Genomic DNA, 23,256 nt, shown 5'->3' with positions numbered 1-23,256 from the left:
CACTTCGTTACTCTGTCTGTGGTAGTTACAGCAGAGGAAGCGTAATCACGCTGTAGATGACAGGTTACAACGAGATTATGCTTCCTCTGCTGTAACTACCATAGAAACAGTAACAACGTTTTTACAGAATTCACTGTGCAATTAAAACAGGTTAACTTTATTCTCTGTGTCAATACAACTAGGGAGATACCAAATATAGTTTTTTCTATATTTTACTACTTTTACAAGTAAAAACCTAAGTGTAAAAGAGTCGCCAAATTCCGAGAGCCACAACTTTATTTTTCCGTCGATTAAGTGGTATGAGGGCTTATTTTTTGCGGGATAAGCTGTAGTTTTTAATACCATTTTGGTGTACATGCGACGTTTGATCACTTTTTATTTCATTTTTTGTGGGAGATTAGGTGACCAAAAAAATAGAGATTCTAGCGTTTACAATTTTTTTTTTATGGCATTCCCCATGCGGGTTAAATTAAGATATATTGTAATAGTTCAGACTTTTACAGACGCGGCGATACCAATTATGTTTATTTATTTTATTTTTTTACTATGCTCTAGGGGGAAAATGTTTTTTTTTTAACTTTATTTTTTTTTTTATATACACAAAAAAAACAAAACTAATTTTTACTTTTTTTTTTATTAGTCCCGCTAGGGGACATCAACCAGCGATCGTTGGATCGCTTGCACGATATACTGCAATACTAATGTATTGCAGTATATCGTGATTCTGACAGGCAACTATTAGTCTACTTTCTAACGATTTAAATGCTGCGGTCTCTGTTGACCGCAGCATTTAACAAGTTAAACTAGCCGGATCGCGCTCGGGCGCGGTGCCGCTAGTTACTCTAAGGTGTCGGCTGTAACAAACAGCCGACACCGGCATCGTATGAAGCGGGTTCACTCCGTGAGCCTGCACCATACTTCCCCTACCCGACTTTGGAGTATGGATACGTCAAATGTCGGGAAGGGGTAAAAAAAAACAAAAAAAAAAAAAAAAACACCGCAGGTCAATTTATGAAAGGTTTTTCTGCTAATTTTTTTCCTGCTGTTTGTGGATAAGATTAAGTTCAAATCTCATTCACACTGCTCCTACTGTATTATGCTGAAGATTTTCTGCAGTTAAAGAGGCTCTGTCACCAGACTTTGCAACCCCTATCTCCTATTTCAGCAGATCGGCGCTGCAATGTAGATAAGAGTAACGTGTTTTTTTTTTTCAAAAACAAGCATTTTTGGCCAAGTTATGAGCATTTTTATATTTATGCAAATTAGCCTTTCTTAAGTACAACTGGGCGAGTATTGTGTATGTACATCTGGGCGTTTTTACTTGTTTTACTAGCTGGGCGTTGTGAATAGAAGTGTATGATGCTGACGAATCAGCATCATCCACTTCTCTTTGTGCACTGCCAGAAGCTGGGTGGTAACGGACACATAACGTGTTCTCGAGAGATCACGCTGTGACGTCACTTCCTGCCCCAGGTCCTGCATCGTGTCAGACGAGCGAGGACACATCGGCACCAGAGGCTACAGTTGATTCTGCAGCAGCATCGGCGTTTGCAGGTAAGTCGATGTAGCCTCTGTCGCCTGGTGCCGATGTGACGTCACAGCGTGATCTCTCGAGAACACGCTGTGTGTCTGTGCACTGCCAGAAGCTGGGTGTTAACGGAGAAGTGGATGATGCCGATTCGTCAGCATCATACACTTCTATTCACAACGCCCAGCTAGTAAAAAGTAAAAACGCCCCGATGTACATACACAATACACGACCAGTTGTACTTTTACTTTTAAACACACCCAGTTGTACTTTTGCAAGCCTCATTTGCATAAATACAAAAATGGTCATAACTTGGCCAAAAATGCTCGTTTTTAAAAAAATAAAAACGTTACTGTAATCTACATAGCAGCGCCGATCTGCTGCAATAGCAGATAGGGGTTGCAAAATCTGGTGACAGAGCCTCTTTAAATCTGTTGCAGAAAATTAGCAGCGTTTACGCCTAGCATGTTCCGACCCCTAAAAGGTGGATCTATGCTAAAGATAATTTGCATTACTTTGTCGCGTTAACGCTGCAGTGTAGTACTTTAAAAACAGGGGGTTGTCCCATTCCATAAGCCCTATTAGTAGAGTAGCTGGTTTGGGCTACCTCCTTTTTTGGTAGACTGGAGAGCTTCAACAAAAGAAGCTTCCACATGAGTTACATGGCTAGCCCAACGGCACACGAATACTTTACTTTTCATGAGTGGTCCCAGCCAAGTGTGGGGTCATGTTCTCCACTAAAGGTTGTCCAAACTAGAGAGCCTTTAAAACTTTGCCAAACACCAATGAGGAAATAGAGCACAAGCATTGTTTCTGAAATACTACAATCGTCATAAGTATATGGTTTCAACTATTGTGTAATGAAACTCATACCTGGACACCTCCATCTTCAGATGACCTGTACCACATCCACTGTTCAACAAGAGGGTAGGAGTTGCTTTTACAAGTCATAACTCCTGTGTCTCCCTCATTGCTGTGCTCAGTTTTCTTATAAGCCAAAACATGGGGAGGAACTAAAAAAAAAAAAAAAAAACACCACATTTCCAAGTACTGGGCAGTTGAAGTAAAGTGAATCTTACAAGAAATGTTTGATATAAGGACTTAAATATCAAAGTACACCACATTTATTTACTACACACACACACACACATGAAAGTCCTACTAAAAGTTGTGCCAGAATCATTTAAGAAAACAGCCATGATAAAAAGCTGCGTTCGACAATTATATTGTATATTTTGATTCACTATTTTGTCCACCCCAAGGCCCTGATCAGTTTTTTTTGTGCCGATTTTGATGCGGAAACCACGTTGAAAGCAGGGCCAAACTGGTGGAAAAACTGCTTAGGATACAAACAATTTTTGGAAACAAGCCAGGTTCCCAGGATGGCCACTATTTAGCACTATAAAACGATTAAAAATATAAAAAGCTACCTGTCACATCAATAACTGCAGTAAGGTCAGGAACCATCAAGAACTTGCAAGTATATTGTCCAGAGCTCTCTACATTCACCTCAGTAATGCTGAAAAAAAAACGCCACCATAGTTAATACTGTTGCATGCAGTGCTTGTTATAATAATGGCAATGTGAGAGTGCAGAAGACAAGCAGATTGTTTTACTTTGTTCACATGGGTTAGATAGGAATTCAGGTCACAGAGTGGAATTCTAATGCTGAAAATCCCTCAAGAGGACATGGATGGTTTGATGGCACATCTTCTCCCGAGAGAGTGAAGTGCCACCACCTCAGTGTGACACTGATGCTAATGCGCAGGGCTGCACATATACAAAGGCAAATTTCTCTGAATATTTTCCATTATGCGTACCAGCACAAATGAATTCAAGAGACAAAAAGGGCATTTTCTTCTAACTAGCATGCACTGGAAAATTTGACAGCTCCTCTGAGACGAAGCTGGGTCACATAGAACGGTTTATCAGTACCATGAAGTTTGAAGGGCTCCAGAACAGCTTTCCCTAGTAGGCCCACTCATTTTTCAATTCTTACGCTGCCCAGTGACAGATACTGTCAGAATCCGGCAAATACGGCTTTTAAAAGTGGTCACCTCTACCCCTTCAGTTCTCAGAATATGCGGCCTTCAAACTTTTGAGAACTTAGGAGAAACCATGCCCTCTACTGGCTGCAGTACAAAAGTGATAGATGTGGTGTAGGGGTGTTGTGAGAAAACCACGCTTCCTAGGGACGTCATGTTATGGTTGATACAAACAGCGTTAACATAAAATGAATTCTGCTTGATGCCTCATTTTTCCTGAGTTTAGCATCGATTCCTGTTTAATGCAAAATACTGAGCAACTCCACAAGTGTGAAAGAGGCCTCAGGATACCTGTATAAGTTACAAATAAGCGGAGTCTTCTCACTCTCCCAATGATACTTACTTATATGTTGTAAACAGAGAGCCATCTTCGTCTTCATGGACAATCTTATCACCTTTATACCATTGGTGACCAGAAACTTGAAAAGAAGAGTCTGTCAAATTGCACGATAGTATCTCTCCGCCTGGTTCATCTGGGGAGCTAGTTACGATGGTTGGACCTGTGGAAAACATTTTAGACGTTGGTCAAAACTCTTATATGAAACCCATCTACACGGTTCCTCGAAGGTTGTTTTCTACAGTTTGTCCACCATATACTGCCAATATTGACAAAGTATAGCAGTGTTTCATTGTTATAAGAAATCTGTCAATTTTTTTCCTTTTAACAATGTTAACAGAGAGACAAGAGCCTGTTGGTTTACAACAGCCACCTGCAGAGAATCTCAATGATGAAACTTGACACCATTTCGGCACCACGTTCAATTGTCACAGCAAGAAAAACACTACTTTTAGGAGCTAGGAAGAACAGAAGGAAGCAGGATGAAGTTGTTGCATGTAGCCAGAACACAGTGTTCCAGAAAAAGGGATAAGAGACATTGACCACTACTACAGAAAGGAGCATTAAAGGTCAGGGACAGAACTAGGACTTCGTGTGGTTTCAATACATGGGATAACAGCAGCTAGGATGGTCCACAAAACAAAGGATATCCATAAAATTGATGCAGGTTGTATCCAGAGATTGGGAAGACGGCAGTGCTTTCAAACGTGAGCTTTTTAGTCACAGCTGGCTTTAAATGTACATGGAAAAACAACAAACTGTTGAATAACCGGATTAAGAAAACGGTTAAGCTTATTCTGCAATTTGGTCTTCATTGTATCTCAACAGTACAAGTAACATGTCATCTGGGATTATCAAACAAACAAGGTACAAGGGGAAGGAAGTGAGGTCCAACGGAGCAGTACCAGGAAATCTGGTTATAAGAGGAGTAGGATGGGAAGTACGCCACATTGTGCGACTGGTGCCTTGGAGTCGAGGATCAAAGCCAACATTAGGGAAACCAAGCATTCTCAAGGAGTCAGCTAAATCAGGACTACAACACTAAGTGAAGGTATTTGGCTACAAGGGAGTGGGTCTTCAAGACATCACAGGGATTCTTCAGAAACTGGTTTCTCACTCACGGTCTAAGACAAGAACATTAGCCTGTGAACGAATCCACTTGATGCGAGGGCTCTTTGTCAAATGGTTGCGATCTGGATCATTGCTGGCACGGCATTCATAAGTCCCAGAATCTTGTGGGTTGAGGTTGAACAGATAGAGTGTACTCGCAGCATGGAAGACATACGTTGCGTTCATCTGGACACGGTCTTCTCGCGCTCCATCCCACAGCTGAGAGAAGCTTTCATTGCTATAGTCTGCCTCAAACCACCATTGTATCTCAGGCATTGGACGGCCGATAGCCTCACAGTGTAGTTCAACTGAATCGCCTGTCAGTCTGACCTCTGTGAGTGGAGACTTAATGAACCCAGCTGTGGGGTATGAGGAGTGAAAGAGGTTAACCGAAAGAATTTACCATATATGCAAGACCTAGACAAGACTACCCGAATTAAGATCGGAACAGCATACAATGACAACCCTCAACATGTCCCCTCATTCAGTGTATTTGTGTGGGTAAATGAAAAAGAAAAATCATGGCACATTTTAAGGCTGGGTTCACACGACCTATTTTCAGACGTAAACGAGGCGTATTATGCCTCGTTTTACGTCTGAAAATAAGGCTACAATACGTCGGCAAACATCTGCCCATTCATTTGAATGGGTTTGCCGACGTACTGTGCAGACGACCTGTCATTTACGCGTCGTCGTTTGACAGCTGTCAAACGACGACGCGTAAAAATACAGCCTCGTCAAAAGAAGTGCAGGACACTTCTTTGGACGTTTTTGGAGCTGTTTTCTCATAGACTCCAATGAAAACAGCTCCAAAAACGGACGTAAAAAACGCAGCGAGTTGCTCAAAAAACGTCTGAAAATCAGGGGCTGTTTTCCCTTGAAAACAGCTCTGTATTTTCAGACGTTTTTGGTCACTACGTGTGCACATACCCTTACGGTCCAGGTACTTAATGAGCAACTTCTGTGTAGAGATGCAATTTGACAGTCATAAAGAGGAAAAATAAATAAATATAAATACAACCTTAGGCCCTATACACACACACGACAGGGTTTCCCGGCCGTTTAACAGCCGTCACTCGGCCGCGGTAGGAACAATAGACCCCAAATGGGGCTATTCACACGATCGATTTTTTGACGGCCCGGGAAAGCCGGCCGTCAAAAAAAGGAACATGCCCTATTTTCGGCCGTTTGCCCAGCTCCCAAAGAGGTCTATGGGGCCGGGTAATACACGGCCATCACTGGAACGTGTCCCAAGTAACGCCCGTGTCTACCGTCGCTCGCTCTCCTCCTCCTCCTCAGTGCTTCGGCAACACTGTGTCCAGGGGTTGGGGATTCCGCTTCAGGAGAAGTCACTGACTTCACTGTCCGTATATGGACACAGTGATGTCAGGCACTTCTGAAGCGGAATTCCCGACCCTGTGGTCAGTGTTTCCGCTGCAGGAGAAGTCCCTGACTGCACTGTCCATATATGGACATTGAATTCAGTGACTTGTCCTGGAACCAGGGGGGCCGTGTGTGGCATTACCTACAGGAGGGCCGTGTGTGGCATTACCTACAGGAGGGCCGTGTGTGGCATTACCTACAGTGGCATTACCTACAGGAGGGCCGTGTGTGGCATTACCTACAGGAGGGCCGTGTGTGGCATTACCTACAGTGGCATTACCTACAGGGGGGCCGTGTGTGGCATTACCTACAGGGGGGCCGTGTGTGGCATAAGTTTTACAAATGAAATTCATAAGATTTGAAAACAGACAGGGGAAAAAAAAAAAAAAAAAAAAAAAAGGATGCAAAACGGGTCAAAATCAGCAGTTAAAAACGGCAACACGGCCCGGAACGGATGCAAAACGGCCGGGAAAAAGGTCCAAAGCTGACGTTTTTATCGGCTGACACTCGGAGCGTCGTGTGAATAGAGCCTTATGCTATTTTCACAACATACTAAAAACACATGAATTGCTTTCTATATAAGAACAAGCAAGCAAATTATGAGCAGCACGGAGTAGCTGCATCATGACTATCATGCTGATCGTGCGGGCACTGATCAGGAGGGGCGCAACAGCCATCACAGCTGCAGCCCCGCAGACTGTGGATTAACACTTTATATATGCTGTGAACAAAAGGTGGGGGTTAAGAAGTCTGCATGATAGCCACAACACTTGGGCCTCTCATTGTACTAAACAGAACTATGATCAGCAGAGACACACTGATCTAAATACGTGTAATACACACGCACTTTATGAGATGGGTAAACCTCTTTAGGGCTTGTCCACACAACGGATTTGCTGCAGAAAACTTCAGAAGCAATTATGCTGAAAAACAGACATTTTGCTGCAGAAAAGACACCATTGCCTGCGTTCTATACGGCAGAAACCGGTGCGTATTTTGCGGTATTTTTCACATTGTTAGGAGGAGATTGAGACATCTCCTCTGAAAAACGCAGCAATTCTGGCCACTTTCCGCAGCAGGAATTGACGCGCTGCTGTCCGAAAAATACGCATCGCAGGTCAATTTCTGCTTGGAATTTTTATGCAGCATGGGGATGTGTCATTAAATCTTATCCACTATGCTGCTACTGTATTCTGCTGCGTTTTATCTATCCGGAAAAGATGTGGCAATTCCGCAGCGTGTGGACAACCCACTAAAGAGGATCTGTCACTAGTTTATTAATTCCCTATCTCCTAAGTAATCTAATAGGTGCTTTGCTGCTGAGAACTACAAAAACGTTTTTGGAAAAAGACACTAAAGTTATGAGCATTTTTCTAAATATGCTAATGTTGCTATGCTTGCAAAATAGGAGGTGACTCTTTTCACTCTGGGCAGTGTAATATTTTCTGTATGACTGTCCAATTATCCCACAGCTTCTCCCTCTTTCAAGCACCGGCAACACAGCCTGATCATATAGTATACAGCTTCCATTCCTGACTGTTTTCAACTGGTGATACTTCCGGCTGTTTCAGTTAGAACTGCGATCCATATGAAAGATTAGAATCTCCTCTTTCATATGCCACCAGTTGCGCTGTTCTAGGTGGTCCACAGCCAGAGATGTGGCTATTTGAAGTGATCCCCCTTCCCTCCAGCCTCAGTCTCTCACACTGTGTGAAGCAGCTTCATGCTGATAGGACAGCGTCAGAGGCTGTGCGGTAGCTCCACCTCAGGAGAATCGCTGGTGTTGACACCCATTTGTCAAGTATTGCCTCATTTGCATACTTCGAAAAAGAGCTCATAATTATTAAAATAAACTGTTTTGGGACAATTCCCACAATTCGCATAATGAGTGTGACGGCACCGATTAGATTAGCTAGGAGATTGGGCATTACTAAACTAGTGACAGATGTGCTTTAAGTTGGCTTTTTGCAACGCAATCCTGTTTTTTTTCTTGCTCTGGTCTGCGTAAAAAGTATTCTTACTGGTTATATTCTACCAGTAAAGCCGATACTCAACACCAAGCTCCCAGATGATGCCACATTCAAACCTTTTGTTCTCCATGACTCAATTTCCAACAATTCGGTAATATTTTCCACCGAACAAATGTAATGTAAAAAGTGAGCACCCAGTCAATGTTAAACATTAATATTTGGTTACTATGGCTTGACCCGTTGGGTGCACTAGCTTTTTTTGTAGGAGTAATGTCAATCTGTCTAGTTGCTGGCTGCTGTCATATCCAGAACTATGGCAGCCAGTCAGATATAATATGGATGCATCTGTATTTGGATTCTTCAATGGGAGATCCTTATTCACAAAACAGAAGAAAGAATCCTATATTAGTATTTTACACACCTTGAGTATATGGACATAATACGGACGACGATTAATCTGGTGTGAAGGGGGGGGGGGGGGTTCTTTGTTTCACATTTGTTGAATAAAATATTCATGCCCAGAATTTGTAAATTAAAATCTGCATTCATTGTGTCTCCAAGGACAAGTCCGCTCACATAGAGCTTCCATGCATGTAGCATACAAAACACACTAATACGAATAGATCACATATCATGAATTCCGTGCAATATAGGCTTTTACTTTGTATGTAAGTGTATTATGGGGTTTCACACTGGATGATTATCGGGCAGACAAGCGTTCACAGTACGCTCGTTACGGATAATTGCCCTGTGTAAACAGGGAAACTATCAGCAGATGAACGAGCAAACACTCTATCATCTGCTGGTCCTATAGTTTGGACAAGCGATCAGAGTAACGACCGCTCGTCCCCATCCATAGCTCCGTGTGACAGGAGCAAACGAGCGCTGATCAACGAGAGCGCTCGCTGGACCGGCCGCTGTAAAAGAGCCTTTAGGGGTAGAGATTGGTTTACTGTAATTTGAAGTCATTTAGAAGCCGTCCAGTTCTAATGCACAGAGCAAATGCAAAGACAAGCCCCTAACGGTAAGCAAGAATAGTGCTATTTGGCGTAGTACAAAGGCCATGTTCACACTGCATATTTTGGAGCATGAAGTGCTTGTATTAAGTAAAGTACACTTGAAATACGCTACCCATTGATTTTAATGGGAAATACACCAAGTAGCTTAGAAGAGGGGTATTTTATGCTACTGATCTAAAACACCTCCTCAAAAATATGCTTTGTAAAAGCACTTTGAATTTCCCCTCCATTTTCAGTTTCTTGAAGCATTTTTAATTTCTCTTGAAATCAGCCTCATATTTTTTAGCCTAAACATATGCCGTGTGAAACTAGCCTAAATATACAGTGTTTAACAGATGCAGCAGGGTTCAATATCACTACAGAGGCTGCCCTTTACTACTGACGACTGGCATTTTGTTCAGTTACATTTAGGAGGAGGTGGTGAGGACTAGCAGCCAGCTGTTGAACTTTGTCAGGTACGCTAAACAGATCACATGTTTTCCTATATGTATTATACATCTGTGCCCCGCAACCGGTCTCAATTTATTGTGCAACTGTAAATACCAGTATGCCATAAAAGTGGAGTTATACCCCATCTCCTAGCTAATCTAATAGGCACTGTCACACTGATCATGCTAATGAAAATTGTGTCCCAAAACATTTGTTTTAAGAGTAACAAGCTTTTTATATGCAAATGAGGCTACACTAGCCAAGTGGGCATCAACACTAGCGATTCTCCTGAGGTGGAGCTACCTCACATCCTCGCACACTGTCCTATCAGCCTGAAGCTTCTTCACACAGTGTGAGAGCCTGAGGCTGTAGGGAAGGGGGGGGGGGGGGGTCACCTCAAACAGCTATATTTCTGGCTATGGACCACCTAGAACAGTTCATATGGCACCAGGATCGTAGTTCTAGCTGTGAAACAACCGGAGGCGTCAGTTGAAAACAGTCGGGAATGGAAGCGGTATACTCTATGATCAATCTGTCTTGCTGGGCAGGGAAGAGAACTGTATAAGGCTGATTGGACAGAGTCATACAGAAAACATTACGCCGCCCAGAGTGAAAAGAAAGATTCACCTCCCATTAGGAAAGTAGAGCCAAATTAGCATATTTAGAAAAATGCTCATAACTTTGCAAATAAGTTTTTGGGAAAAAAATTATACTGTAGTTATCAGCATCATAGCGCCTATTAGATTAGTTAGGAAATAGGGAATTAATAAACTAGTGACAGATCCTCTAAGGTAGACATTAAAAAACCAAATTCAGCCTCAAGAAGTCATCATGCGAGTATCTGCTCATTGGAGCAAGTGCTTTACATTAGGATATGCTGCATAAAAGCACACAGCGTATCTGCCCTGGGCCCTGCAGGGAATTCTGGTAGAAAACTACAAATTGTGGTGCAGTTTGGCCGAAATGTCCGCTGCGAAAATTTGCACTGAAAAAAAATAATAAGTTTGATGCTTACGTAGCCATGGCAACTCGTCGTTCTGCATGCCGGCCTCCTGGTTTGAGGTTTCACCCCAGGTGACCAATGCAGCCTGTGATTGGCTGCAGCAGTCGCATGGTATGAATAGTCATCCCAGGAGGTCAGCCCTGGACGAAGAAACAGACTTCTGGGTAAGCATAAGATTCATTTTTTCTGAGTTGCGTTTTTTTGTGGCAGAATTGCTGCTTTTCCGCCACATAAAAATGTAACATCTGCTATTTGTTGCGGGTGTCACCTCCCCATTGAATTCAATGGGGAAACTCACAAATATTCAGCGATTATGCTGGGACGTTAACGGTGGTAGAGAATATGGCTGACGCATGAAACTTTATAGGTGGGTCCATTGTAAGCAATGATTTTTCACAAGATCAACATGAGCAGGAACAGGAACAGCATGGAACAGAAGCGTGAACGCCAAGGGACTCAAATTGATTTAGCTTCGAACAATAAGCTAAAATGTTCAGAAAATGAAACAGAATAGTGTGAGGACTGATTGTAACATAGTACAACACTGACTGTATAAGATTGCCACTGTGATTGGAGGTTACATGCCGTCATATGACTCACCAGCATAACCACCTCAAAGTCACCTTCACCCTGCACTGAGCAGCCACTATGCAGAAAGCTAATCTGTATCAAGAATGTGCAGATACAGGGAACAACATAGTCAATTGCACACGTAACTAAGCAAGACGGTGGTTTTTCCTGCATCTGAAATATATCTAAATGCTGCATGGAGAGCAAACGCAACACAGCGGCTGGAAGAGCAGGTCATTTTATTGATGTCACTTGTATATAGGGTAAACAGGTTCTAAAGGTCAGAAGGGGGATGGGAGGAGTGAGAAGTTTAGGCAAAAAGCAGAGTCAAATACTGCACAGACCAAAAGTCTCAGGCCTCCGGCACACGGCCATAGCTGTGTGTACGGTCCCTGATAACAGCACAGACGGGCAGCAGACTGTCATACGCATTCGCGGGCAGTCACACGCATCTACGGGTCATGCTCACATGAAAAATTATAGGAACGCTGTCCGTAAATGCAAAAGAAATAAAAATAGGACTTGTGGGTAATTTCTACGGCCTGGGCACTAACACAAATATATACAGGAAGGTGTCCATGGCCCATAGAAACTAAAGGACTTGTTCTATTTGTGGAATTTACAAGCAAATCCACAAAAAAAGCCCCAAAAAAAAACAAAAAAACAACGAGGATGTGTGCATGGCCCCATAGAAATGAATGGGTCAGTGTGCAGTTAAAAAAAAAAAAAAAAACAGATGGCACACTGTAAAAAAAAAAAAAATCACTGAAGTGTGATTGAGACCTAAGGCCTCTTGCACACTTCAGTTTTTTCCTTCAGGGTGCTATCCGTTTTTGTCACTGATAGCACCCTGAACCCATTCATTTCAATGGCCCCATGCACACTTCAGTTATTTAAACGGATCCGTTGTTCCGTTCCGTGCAAAGTAGAGCATGTCCTACTTTGGTCAGTGATTCAGTGACCGTGTGGCCCATAGAAGTCAATGGGTCAGTGAAAAAAACAGATGGCACACGGAAGGCTTCCGTGTGCCGTCCGTTTTTTGACGGATACGTTGCCATAGCAACAGCTGGGTGGGCCAAAGTTCAGACTCACAGACTACAGTACACAATCATTCCTGAAGATAGGCTCATATTTTCACTCCAAAACACCCAAAAAACCAAAGTAAGCCAAGCAGAGTAATTGCAAACTGTTCTCTATGCTCTGAAAGCTGCAGAAAACAGCACCAAAAACTTCTTGTAACCTTTCTATGGGTGTTTCCTGGGACATGTGACAGGTTCAAATGAAGTTCACATCCGTTTTTTTTAAACGGAACGGAAGCCAAACGTCCGTGTAAAACGGAAACACAGAACGGAGACGGAGTGCACACGGAAACAAAAACGGACACACGGATCCGTCCAAAACGGCCGAAAAAAACGGTGATGGAAGAGTGCATGAGGCCTTAGGCCTCATGCACACGACCGTAGCCATGTGCACGGCCGTGATTTTCAGGTCAGCAGGCCACGGAGTGACCGCCGCGAGCCACCCGCAAATCGCAGGCCATTATTTTCAATGAGCCCGGACCGCAGAACATAGCTGGAATAAGACATGCCTGTTCTTTCTGCGGTGCGGGCTCATGGGCCATGAACGGACCGTGAAAACCAGTCGAGTGCATGGCCCCATAGGAATGAATAGGGCCGCAATTCTCCCGTGGAGAGGCCTCATGCACACAACCGTAACTTTTTACAATTACAGATCTGTAATTGCAGATAAATACTGATCCAATTCCTTTGTTTTTGCTGATCAGTCTGGGCCATTCTACTCATTGGACAGTTAAAGCTACGGACCGCACACGGAAGCATCCGTGTACAGTCCGTGTTTTGCAGATCCGTGACTTGCGGCTGTATAAAGGGCATCCGGCAATATCATGCATATATCAATAGACCAGAGCAGAACAAATACAAGTCAAGTAGGCACTTGAAGCAGGGATAACAGGATTCAAAGGGACATTCCCTTTCCACAATTCTATTGGGACATATGGAAATCAGAGGGGGTTCCTTTGCTAAACTTAACCTATATAGCATGGTCAGCCATTCGTTTGACTGGGGATCATGTAATACCACATGTTAGACATTAAAAAAAAGTGGGGACTGAGGACTTAATTTATATTTCCGATCTTTTTTCTTCAACAATATGGATACAGCCTAACTCCCCCCTCAATATCTTAAAGGAACAGTGTCATCACAAAAAAAAATTTCATATGTTCAAGATGTTAGTGCTTTATTAAAAACGTTTATATTTATTTGTGTGTTTGTGTTTTACTTTTTCTTATTTTTACACTTTTTCTTCCCTATGGGGGCTGCCATTTTTTGTTCCATTTCTGTGTGTGTCGATTAACGACACATACAGACATGGAATACGGCAGCCACAGTCCCATAGGGACTGCGAACGGCTCCCGTCCCATTCACTTGTGTGTACGGCGTCTGTGTGGGAACTGCGCATGCGCCGCTCCCACACAGTCCAATTTGAAATTGGCGCCGTCCGGCGCCATTTTCCTGTGGACCGGAAGTCGCGGCCGGACAGTAATATTACTACTTCCGGTCGCGGCTTCCGGACTTGTGCACTTGGACCAGCGGCAGCAGACGGAGCGGACGGGCCGGAGGGAGCCGCGGCGGCAGGAGCAGGTAAGAGATTTCAATGTATGTTCGTGTTTGTGTGTGTTTACTACTGTATGTAAACCTACTACACTGTGTGTTAGCTCAAAAAATGGCGACACAGTGTAGGAGGTTACACCGTTCAAACCCCTCGTTTATCCCGGCACTAGCCAGGATAAAGGAGGGGGGGATGCTGAGAGCTCACTAGAGCGAGGGCTTTTTACCCAATTTTGCAGCAGAAAAGCTATGTGGTTGCTTTACCACATGCTTTTGGGAATGGCTCCATCTAGTGACCAGAAATGGTAAATACTATAAATTTGAATCCAATTTATAATATTTCCTGACTCGTGAAAAAAATAAAAAAAATTTGAACAATGTTTAATCACCCACACACTAAATGTTGAATTTAAAAAAAAAAAACATGTTTTTCTGGCAACACATTGCCTTTAACATGGGTCTCCATCATTTCAACCATTTTCTGATACATCAGTTGTAATCACTGCAAAGGTGCGGAGTGTGGACCAAAAGGGGTATAAGGAAGGACATTTATCAGTGCAACACTGGACTGTGCAGAAAGAATTGCTTCACAGCGTAACACACATCTATGGATTATTATACCACCTGTCTATGCCCCTGATGTACTCTGCCCAGCTTACATGTACCCCCACATTATAAACTGAATTACCAGCAATACTCAAACAAAACTACTACCAAGCAAAATCCGCCCTCCAAAAGCCAAATGGCGCTCCCTCCGCTCTGAACACTACATTGTGCCCAAACAGCAGTTTACTTCCACATATATGGCATCGCCATACCCGGGAGAACCCTTTTAACAAATTTTGGGGTGTGTCTCCAGTGGCACAAGTTGGGCATGACATATTTGCCACGGAAATGGCATATCTAGGGAAATAAAGACCTGTGGGGTGAAAATGCTCACTACACCACTTAATAAATGACTGGAGGGGTGTCGTTTCCAAAACGGAGGCAATTCTCAGGGGTTTCTTTTATTACTTCACATCAGAGCCTCTGCAATCGTGAACAAATACTTTGTAAATTGCCAAATTAGGCCTCAATTTCACATGGTACGCTTTCACTCCATAGGGCCAGTTCACAGTTTGACGCGGAAACGCGTAGGAAAACGTGCCAAAAAACTTCCGAAAATGCCTCCCATTGATTTCAATGGGAGGCAGAGGAGTTTTTCCAACGAGAAAAAAAACCCACTCGCGGGAAAAAGGGACATGCCCTATTCTTCAGGCGCTTACCCCTCGGACATCAATGGGAGGCAGAGAAAGCGTATTTCGCCGCATTTTATGCCTGCGGCACAATGGATGCGAGCGAAAAACGCAGAGAAAAATCGGCGTGCAGGCAGAGGAAAAACTGCCTCAAAATTCCAAAACGAAATGGTGAGGCAGATTTTCCTCCTGCAAAAAAACTGTGTGAACCCAGCCTTAGCCTGGTTGAATGTCCAGGCAAAAGATTAGGGCCACATGTAGGGCGATTCTAAAACCGGGAAACGGCATAATAGAGAGCGGTCTTGTTATGGTGGCACAAGCTGGGCACCACATATTGGCATATCTATGGGGTAGTTTCCAAAATGGGCTCACTTCTGGAGGTTCACGGTTTTGTTCCCACAGGGGCTTTGCAAAGGACATAGCACCCAGAAACCAAATCAGCAAAATCTGCACTCCAAAAGCGAAATGCCGCACCTTCCCTTCTGAGCCCTACTATGTGCCCAAACAGCAGTTTATGACCACAAATAGGGTATTGCCATACTCAGGACAAAATGCTTTACAAATGTTAGGGTTCTTATTTCCCCCTTTATTTGTTGAGAAAAAAAAAATAAGAATTGAGCTAAAGCATTTTTTATTTTCACTGCCTAATTCTATGAAATACCTGTGTGGTCAAAATGCTAACTATACCTCTAGATAATCACCTCAAGTGGTGGTTTTCAAAATGGGGTCACTTGTGGGGGGGGGGGGGGGTTTACACAGATTTGTCCCCTCAGGGGCTTTATAAATGCGACATGGCCTCCGCAAACCATTCCTGCTAAATTTGAGCACCAAAAGCCAAATAGCACCTCCGTCCCTTCTAAGCCCTGCCGTGTCTCCAAACAGCCGTTTATGACCAAATGTGGGGTATTGTTTTACTCAGGAGAAATTGCTTCACAAATTTTGCGGTGCTTTTTCTCCTTCAGTCCTTGTGGAAATAAGAAAAAAAAAATTGCGATTTTAATTTTCACGGCCTACTTTTTATAATTTCTGCAATAAACCTGTGAGGTCAAAATGCTCACTATAACCAGATAATTTCCTTGGAGGGGTGTAGTTTCCCGAATGGGGTTACTTGGAGGATTTCCACGGTTTTGGAACCGCAAGAGCCCTTCAAACCTGACATGGTGCCTAAAATATATTCTAACAAAAAGAAGGCCCCAAAATCCACTAGGTGCTCCCTTGCTTCGGAGGCTGGTGCTTTAGTCCATTAGCACACTAGGGCCACATGTGGGATATTTCCTAAAACTGAAGAATCAAGGCAATAAACAGTGTTGCATTTCTCTGGTAAAACTTTGTGTTATAAATAAAAAAAATTGAATTTCTGCAAAAAAAAAAAAAAAATTGTAAAATTTCATCTCTATATTGCTTTAATTCCTGTGAAACGTCTAAAGGGTTAAGAAACTTTCTAAATGCTGTTCCGAATAATTTAAGGGGTGAAGTTTTTAAAATGGGGTGACTTATTGTGGGTTTCTAATATATATATATATATATATAAATAAAGCCCTCAAAGCCACTTCACAACTGAACTGCCCCTGTAAAAATAGCCTTTTGAAATTTTCTTGAAAATGTCAGAAATTGCTGCTAAAGTTCTAAGCCTTGTAACGTCCTAGAAAAATAAAATGATGTTCAAAAAACAATGCCAATCTAAAGTAGACATATGGGGGATGTTAATTAGCAACCATTTTCTGTGGTATAACGGCCTGTCTTACAAGCAGATACATTTAAATTTAGAAAAATTATAATTTTTGCAATTTCTCACAAGTAAATGCTGAATGTATCGAGCAAAGTTTGGCAGTAACAAAGTCCAATGTGTCCCAAGAAAACAATCTCAAAATCGCTTGGATAGGTGAAGGTATTCCAAAGTTATTACCACAAAGGGAAAGATGTCAGATTTGAATGAGGCTCTGTCAGGAAGGTCAATAGTGGCCAAAGGAGGGAAGGTGTCAAAAACAAAATCAATGTGAGAAGTAGCACTATTTAATTTAAAGCGGTTGTCCACTACTGAACTGATGACCAGTCCACAGGACCCCCACAGATCATGTACCGCTTACCTATCTGTTCGGTAGGTCATCAGTGGTCCAGTAGCGGACAACCCCTTTAAAGGGTGAGAACATGCAGCGAAGCTGCTGCACAAAACGACACCTACATGCAGTGGCAAAGGGCTGCACGATTTAGCCGAGAACACCAGTTTTAAGCCCCCAGCACAAGGCTATAGCCATAATCCCGGTCTGATTACAGCTGCAGCCGGCTGCAGACAGTCGTCCGCATTTGCGGGCCATGCTCTCATTATAGAGTACGGTCCGTAAAATAAAAAAACAGGACATGTCGTATTTTTCATGGAAACTTTCTATGGCCCGGACACCTTCCCGCAAATACAGGAAGGTGTCAGTCGGCCATGGAAACAAATGGGTCTGTAATTACAGATTAAATGTACGGTCGTGTGCATGGGGCCTTACTGGATCATTTGCGTGTTCATTCATCACCCATGTGGGCACGGTTTCAGCAGCCGCACCTAATGCTCTGACCCTTAGGCCTCATGCACACGACCGTAGCCGTGTGCACGGCCGTGATTTTCGGGTCGGCCGGCTGCGGACTGTCAGCCGCAGGCCGCCCGCAAATCGTGGGACATGCACATGGCCGCCGTCATTGTTTTCAATGAGCCCGGACCGCAGAACAGGGCCGTAATAAGACATGCCCGTTCTTTCTGCGGTTCCTTAGCGTCTGATCAGCTTCGGTTCCATTATTCACACAAACAATAGTTATTACAGCAGAAAACCAAGACAGTCATGCAGGTGTTGCCACACTGTAAAGCTAAAACACTACCCAAGGACTACATGCTGCCTTAACTGGTTGCCGACACAGGACGAGTATGCTCGTCCTGAGCAGCGAGCACTTCGCGCATTAGGACGAGCATACTCGTCCTGTGTGACAGCCGTCTCTGCCGTCTCTGTGTGTGCGATCGAGAGCGGGGCAACGGCTGTAATACACAGCCACGGCCCCGCTCTGACAGCGGAGAGGAGAGAAACATCTTCTCTCCGCTGTTAACCCTTTGAACGCCGCGATGACAGCTGATCGCGGCGTTCAAGGAGAGGGGACTGCACATTGATCGCGTCACAGAAAATAACTGTGACGCGATCAAAGCCCACAACTCGTATGGCCAGACAGCCCAGGGTCCAGTGAAGGACCCCAGGGCTGTCTGAACATATTTCCTGTTAGGGCATACTGAGGTATGCCCTAACAACTGCCTGTGTACGATCAGTAACAGGCTAATGTACTGGCATATAGATCTATGCCAGTACATTGCAGTTACAAAATCAAAATGATAAATCCCTTTATGGGATTAACAAAAAAAGTTAAATGAATGTAAAAAAAAAATAATGGTAAATAAAATACACAGAAACACACATTTTTTATAATAAATAAACTTTTAAAAATATAAGTCCCAAAACATGAAATAGACATATTTGGTATCGCCACGACCGTAACAACCTGTACAACAAATGTATAACATTATTTATGATGATCGGTGTATGGTGTAAAAAAAAAAATATTAAAACTGCTGCGCAACTGCTTTATTTCTGCATTTTAATCTAATTAAAATGTATAGAAATTAAACGATAATGTATTTGTACAAAAAAATGGTACGTACATAAAGTACAACTCGTCCCGCAAAAAACAAAGTCTCATACAACTATGTCGTACAAAAAATAAAAGCGTTATGAGCGTCGGGATGCAAAGAGGGAAATGTAAAAAAAATTGCTCTGTCCTCAAGGCTAAAATTGGCCGTGTCCTTAAGGGGTTAACATTGCTGAATTCATGGCCAGTGGGTGACCTTGTACAGATCATTTCTCTCAATAACAGGCTAAAGCTTTATTCACTTCTGCACGAAGGTTTTCCAATCTTCTATTCTGTCATGGGAACAGAAGAGTTTAAAAAAAACAAAAAAAAAAAAACAAAAACACACGCACCGGAACCATTGCATGAATTACACTGAAGGCATCTGACAGAACCCATTGACTTTAATGGTTTTGGTAAGGATTGTCAGTCATTTTAACAGAAGATATTGCTCAGCATGCTGCACTATTTCTTCAGGCATTTTCACCAGATCTGCAGATGTGAACACAGCCTAAAGCTTTTACTATCAGCACAATGTTGAGCTGTACGCATATGCATCAAATCCTCGTTAGCATAGTTAGGCCTCATGCACACGAATGTAAAAACGCACGTAAGTACGGGCCCATAGATTTCTATTGTCCACGGGTACCTTCCCATATGCTTACGGGAAGGTGCCAGTGTCGTTGAAAAATATAGAACATGTCCTATTTCAGGTCGTAATAACGGCACGGGCAGGCCCATAGAAGTCTATGGGGCTCCCGTAATTTCGAGTGGCTACGTGTGTGCACCCATAGTTACGGGAGCGTTGCTAGGCGACGTCAGGGGATAGTCAGTGTCCAGGGTGCTGAAAGAGTTAACTGATCGGCAGTAACTACCACTGGAGTGAATAGTATTAAAAGTTAACTTACCCAGAACTCTTCTTCCTCCAGTCCGGCCTCCCAGGATGACGTTTCATCCCATGTGACCGCTGTAGCCAATCACAGGCTAATCACTTGGTGCAGCGGTCACATGGACTGCCGCTTCATCCAGGGAGGACTGTATGTCGAGAGGGACGCGTCACCAAGACAACGGTTGGGTAAGTATGAATTTATTTTACTGCAGAAAGGGCTGTCCCTTCTCTTTATCCTGCACTGATAGAGAGAAGGGGTGCCGATTAGTTCAGTGCAATTTTGCAGCGAAAACGTGCCCGTAAATATGGGTGGAATACTTGTCGAATACGTGTGACCAAGGACCCGTATTTACGGGAGGACAAAAATAGTTTGTGCATGAGGCCTTAGGATTGTTGTTTCAGCTGGAGCAAACAAGCACGGCGTGAGGCCATTTTGTCCGGCAAAATGCTGACCACCACAACGGAAATCCGACAGAACAAAACATGGCAGAACAAACAAAACCATGCACTGAGCCATATTTATGTAAACAAGGTAACCCACTGCAGTTCAGTGATGCATAGGAGTTTCCCTGGAGTATGTATTCTACGGAGTATGACAACACCCTCACCAATAATATCCTCTACAAAAGATGGCTTGTGTGGAAGTGCAAACCTAACCCAGTCATGCCAAGCACTCTTAGGCCTCATGCACACAAACGTATTTTTTTCCTCCCGTAAATACGGGTCCTTGATCACATGTATTCGACCCGTATTGCACCAGTATTTACGGAACCGTGCACGTAAATACGGGTCCGGTGTCACCAGTATTGCACCCGTATTTACGGGCACGTTTTCGCTGCAAAATTACACTGCACTAATCGGCAGCCCCTTCTCTCTGTCAGTGCATGCTAAAGAGAAAGGGCAGCCCTTTCCGTAGTAAAAGTAAAAGAAATTCATACTTACCTGGCCGTTGTCTTGGTGACGAGTCCCTCTTTCGACATCCAGCCCGATCTCCCTGGATGACGGGGCAGTCCATGTGATCGCTGCAGCCTGTGATTGGCTGCAGCGGTCACATGGGCTGAAACGTCATCCCAGGAGGCCGGACTGGAGGAAGAAGCAGGGGGTTCTGGGTAAGTATGAACTTTTATTTTTTACACGTTGATCAATATTGTGATCGGAAGTCACTATCCAGGGTGCTGAAAGTTACTGCCGATCGTTTAACTCTTTCAGCACCCTGGACAGTGACTATCCACTGACGTAGCCTAGCAACGGTCCCGTAATTACGGGTGCACACACGTAGTCACCCGTAATTCCGGGAGCCCCAGAGACTTCTATGGGCTGCCCGTGCCGTAATTACGGCCTGAAATAGGACATGTTCTATATTTTTCAACGGCACGGGAACCTTCCCGTAAGCATACGGGGAGGTACCCGTGGCCAATAGAAGTCTATGGGCCCATAATTATGGGCGTCTTTACGTTCGTGTGCATGGGGCCTTAGACTGGGTTTCCACAGATTGGATACATAAAACGACAATGCATCCAACCTGGAACCCGTAGCACATTCTGTCCGAAAAAACCGCACCAAATTGTTCATACGTACCCAGGCCGATGTCATGGTGACAAGTCCCACCTTTGACATCCAGTTCGGCCTCCCTGGATGATAATGCTGCAGCCCCCGTGATTGGCTGCAGCAGTCACATGGGATGAAACGTCATCCCAGGAGGCCAGACTGGAGGAAGAAAGCAGGGAGTTTTTTTTTCTTCCCTCCTCTGAGTTGAGACTTCTGCGCTGGAAGCGCTGCGATTCAGCCGCAAAAGTTGCAACGATTGGCTATTTGCCAGTGCAGGTTTTGCATCAACCATTGAATTCAATGGGGAACACAACAGAAAAGCGATGGAAACGCAGCATAAATTGACATGCTGTGGATTTAAATTCAATAACGTTTTCGCTGCATATTTTTTGTGGAGCGTGGCCATGAGATTTACAAAATCTCATCCACTTTGCTGCTACTGTAAAATGATGCGGAACTTGCATAGCATTTACGCTACGTGGGAACCTGGCCTTATAATTGAGATGACTGAAAAACAACATTTTACTGATTAACAACAAAGTCAGCAAGACTTGACAGACCGTTCATCGTGTATCATGTATTAAAGCTGTAATGACCTTTAAGCTCATTTCCACTGGCATCAATAGCATCCAGTTATTACTCCACCAGACCTTATGTGACATTATTTAACTGAAGTCCCCATAGTGTCTACGTATAAGTACATTGAGTACTTAGAAGTTAGACTAGACAGGAACCCGAGACCCTTGGTGTGTAATAACAAACAAGTTGTGGCTGAAGACTGTATTCATCGTATCCCACATACAGCTGGATTATCAATGGTTTTCACTATCAGGAGGTCGGCTACTATAGGGAATGAATTCACTGACCAAAAAAACCCAATTCTAACAAATATATGTGGGTTGCTGTACATGCAGCTTCTAATATGATGGCTAAACTGTATGACTATAGTACCTAATACTAATCTTGGAAGACGTAAAGAAAGTCCTTAAGAACTTTGAGTGAACGTTAAGAAAATACAAATATAGTACAGTCTTATTCTACTCTTGTTACATGTAGGCACCATAAAACACGGCTAGTGTCTACCTTTATTACACTTCTAGAATGTCTGCTACATGACTGAAGAAACTAAAAGTAAATCTTTGAATGAAACCAAGAAACACTGCAGCCAGTCCATAAGTACTGATTTCATGGGCAAGTTCTCCTCACATGGCACAAAAAAATGGCAACTTCATTACAACTGGTACAGTCAGTACCCAATAAAACTAACTTTATAAACTCTAACAAAGAATACTGATGATCAATCTGGCTGTAGCCACATATGAAAATAATGGCTTCCAATTTTACCTGCGGTTGTAAAAAACTAAAAAGCTGAAACTCAGGCAGCCATTGATAGTAGAGAAACCTGACAGGGTAGAAGGAGCCACCTCACATGGGTCTTGGCATCCACTTATAGCAAATTGATGAACCGGATCATTTACATGGTTGATTCAGTTTTAAGCACACTTGGCATGTTCTATACACATGGCACTTCTACAGCAAGTCTAATGCCCCATGCACACGACCGTGTGTGCCGTCAGAGTCAGGGGAAATCAGTGCTCAGAGGAAAGATAGGACATGTTCTATCTTCCCTTGGATCGGAGACGGACCATTTTTGATGGACCCGATTCACACACTAAAGCGTATGGGTCAGTGAAGACTATCGGGTGCCACTCAGATGCCGTCGAAGACGGCCGGAGTGGCACAACGGTTGAGTGCATGAGGCATAACTGTCAATATTGCCTTAGGCCCAAGTGGAGCGTTGCCTGCTTTTGGCATCTTATTGTAGTGGGAAGATGCAGGGGGTATCTAGTTTTTAAAAATAAATGTTCAGATGGTTTAGATACAGGAAGATCTATCACTTACCAATGTACTG

The 23,256-nt window shown here is 43.5% G+C and overlaps 1 protein-coding gene across 2 annotated transcripts in view; it reads right to left on the bottom strand.

The window, feature by feature from the left end:
* Window positions 1–23,256, bottom strand: part of BSG (basigin (Ok blood group)) — a 43,374-nt gene that overhangs the window by 15,113 nt on the left and 5,005 nt on the right. The window contains exons 1-4 of one of the 2 annotated variants that reach the window (XM_075825456.1): window positions 5,032–5,311; window positions 3,917–4,073; window positions 2,959–3,047; window positions 2,402–2,541 (exon numbers count right to left, since the gene is read on the bottom strand). In XM_075825456.1, coding sequence (XP_075681571.1) covers window positions 2,402–2,541; window positions 2,959–3,047; window positions 3,917–4,073; window positions 5,032–5,296 — 651 coding nt within the window. In that variant the 5' untranslated portion in view covers window positions 5,297–5,311. Of the gene's footprint in view, window positions 1–2,401; window positions 2,542–2,958; window positions 3,048–3,916; window positions 4,074–5,031; window positions 5,312–23,256 lie in introns of those variants that run through there. The other variant, XM_075825457.1, reaches the window with a different exon arrangement.

Source organism: Rhinoderma darwinii, chromosome 1 (assembly GCF_050947455.1).
Source record: "Rhinoderma darwinii isolate aRhiDar2 chromosome 1, aRhiDar2.hap1, whole genome shotgun sequence".
Classification (NCBI taxonomy): domain Eukaryota; kingdom Metazoa; phylum Chordata; class Amphibia; order Anura; family Rhinodermatidae; genus Rhinoderma; species Rhinoderma darwinii.
This window is presented reverse-complemented; position numbering and strand designations above follow the sequence as displayed.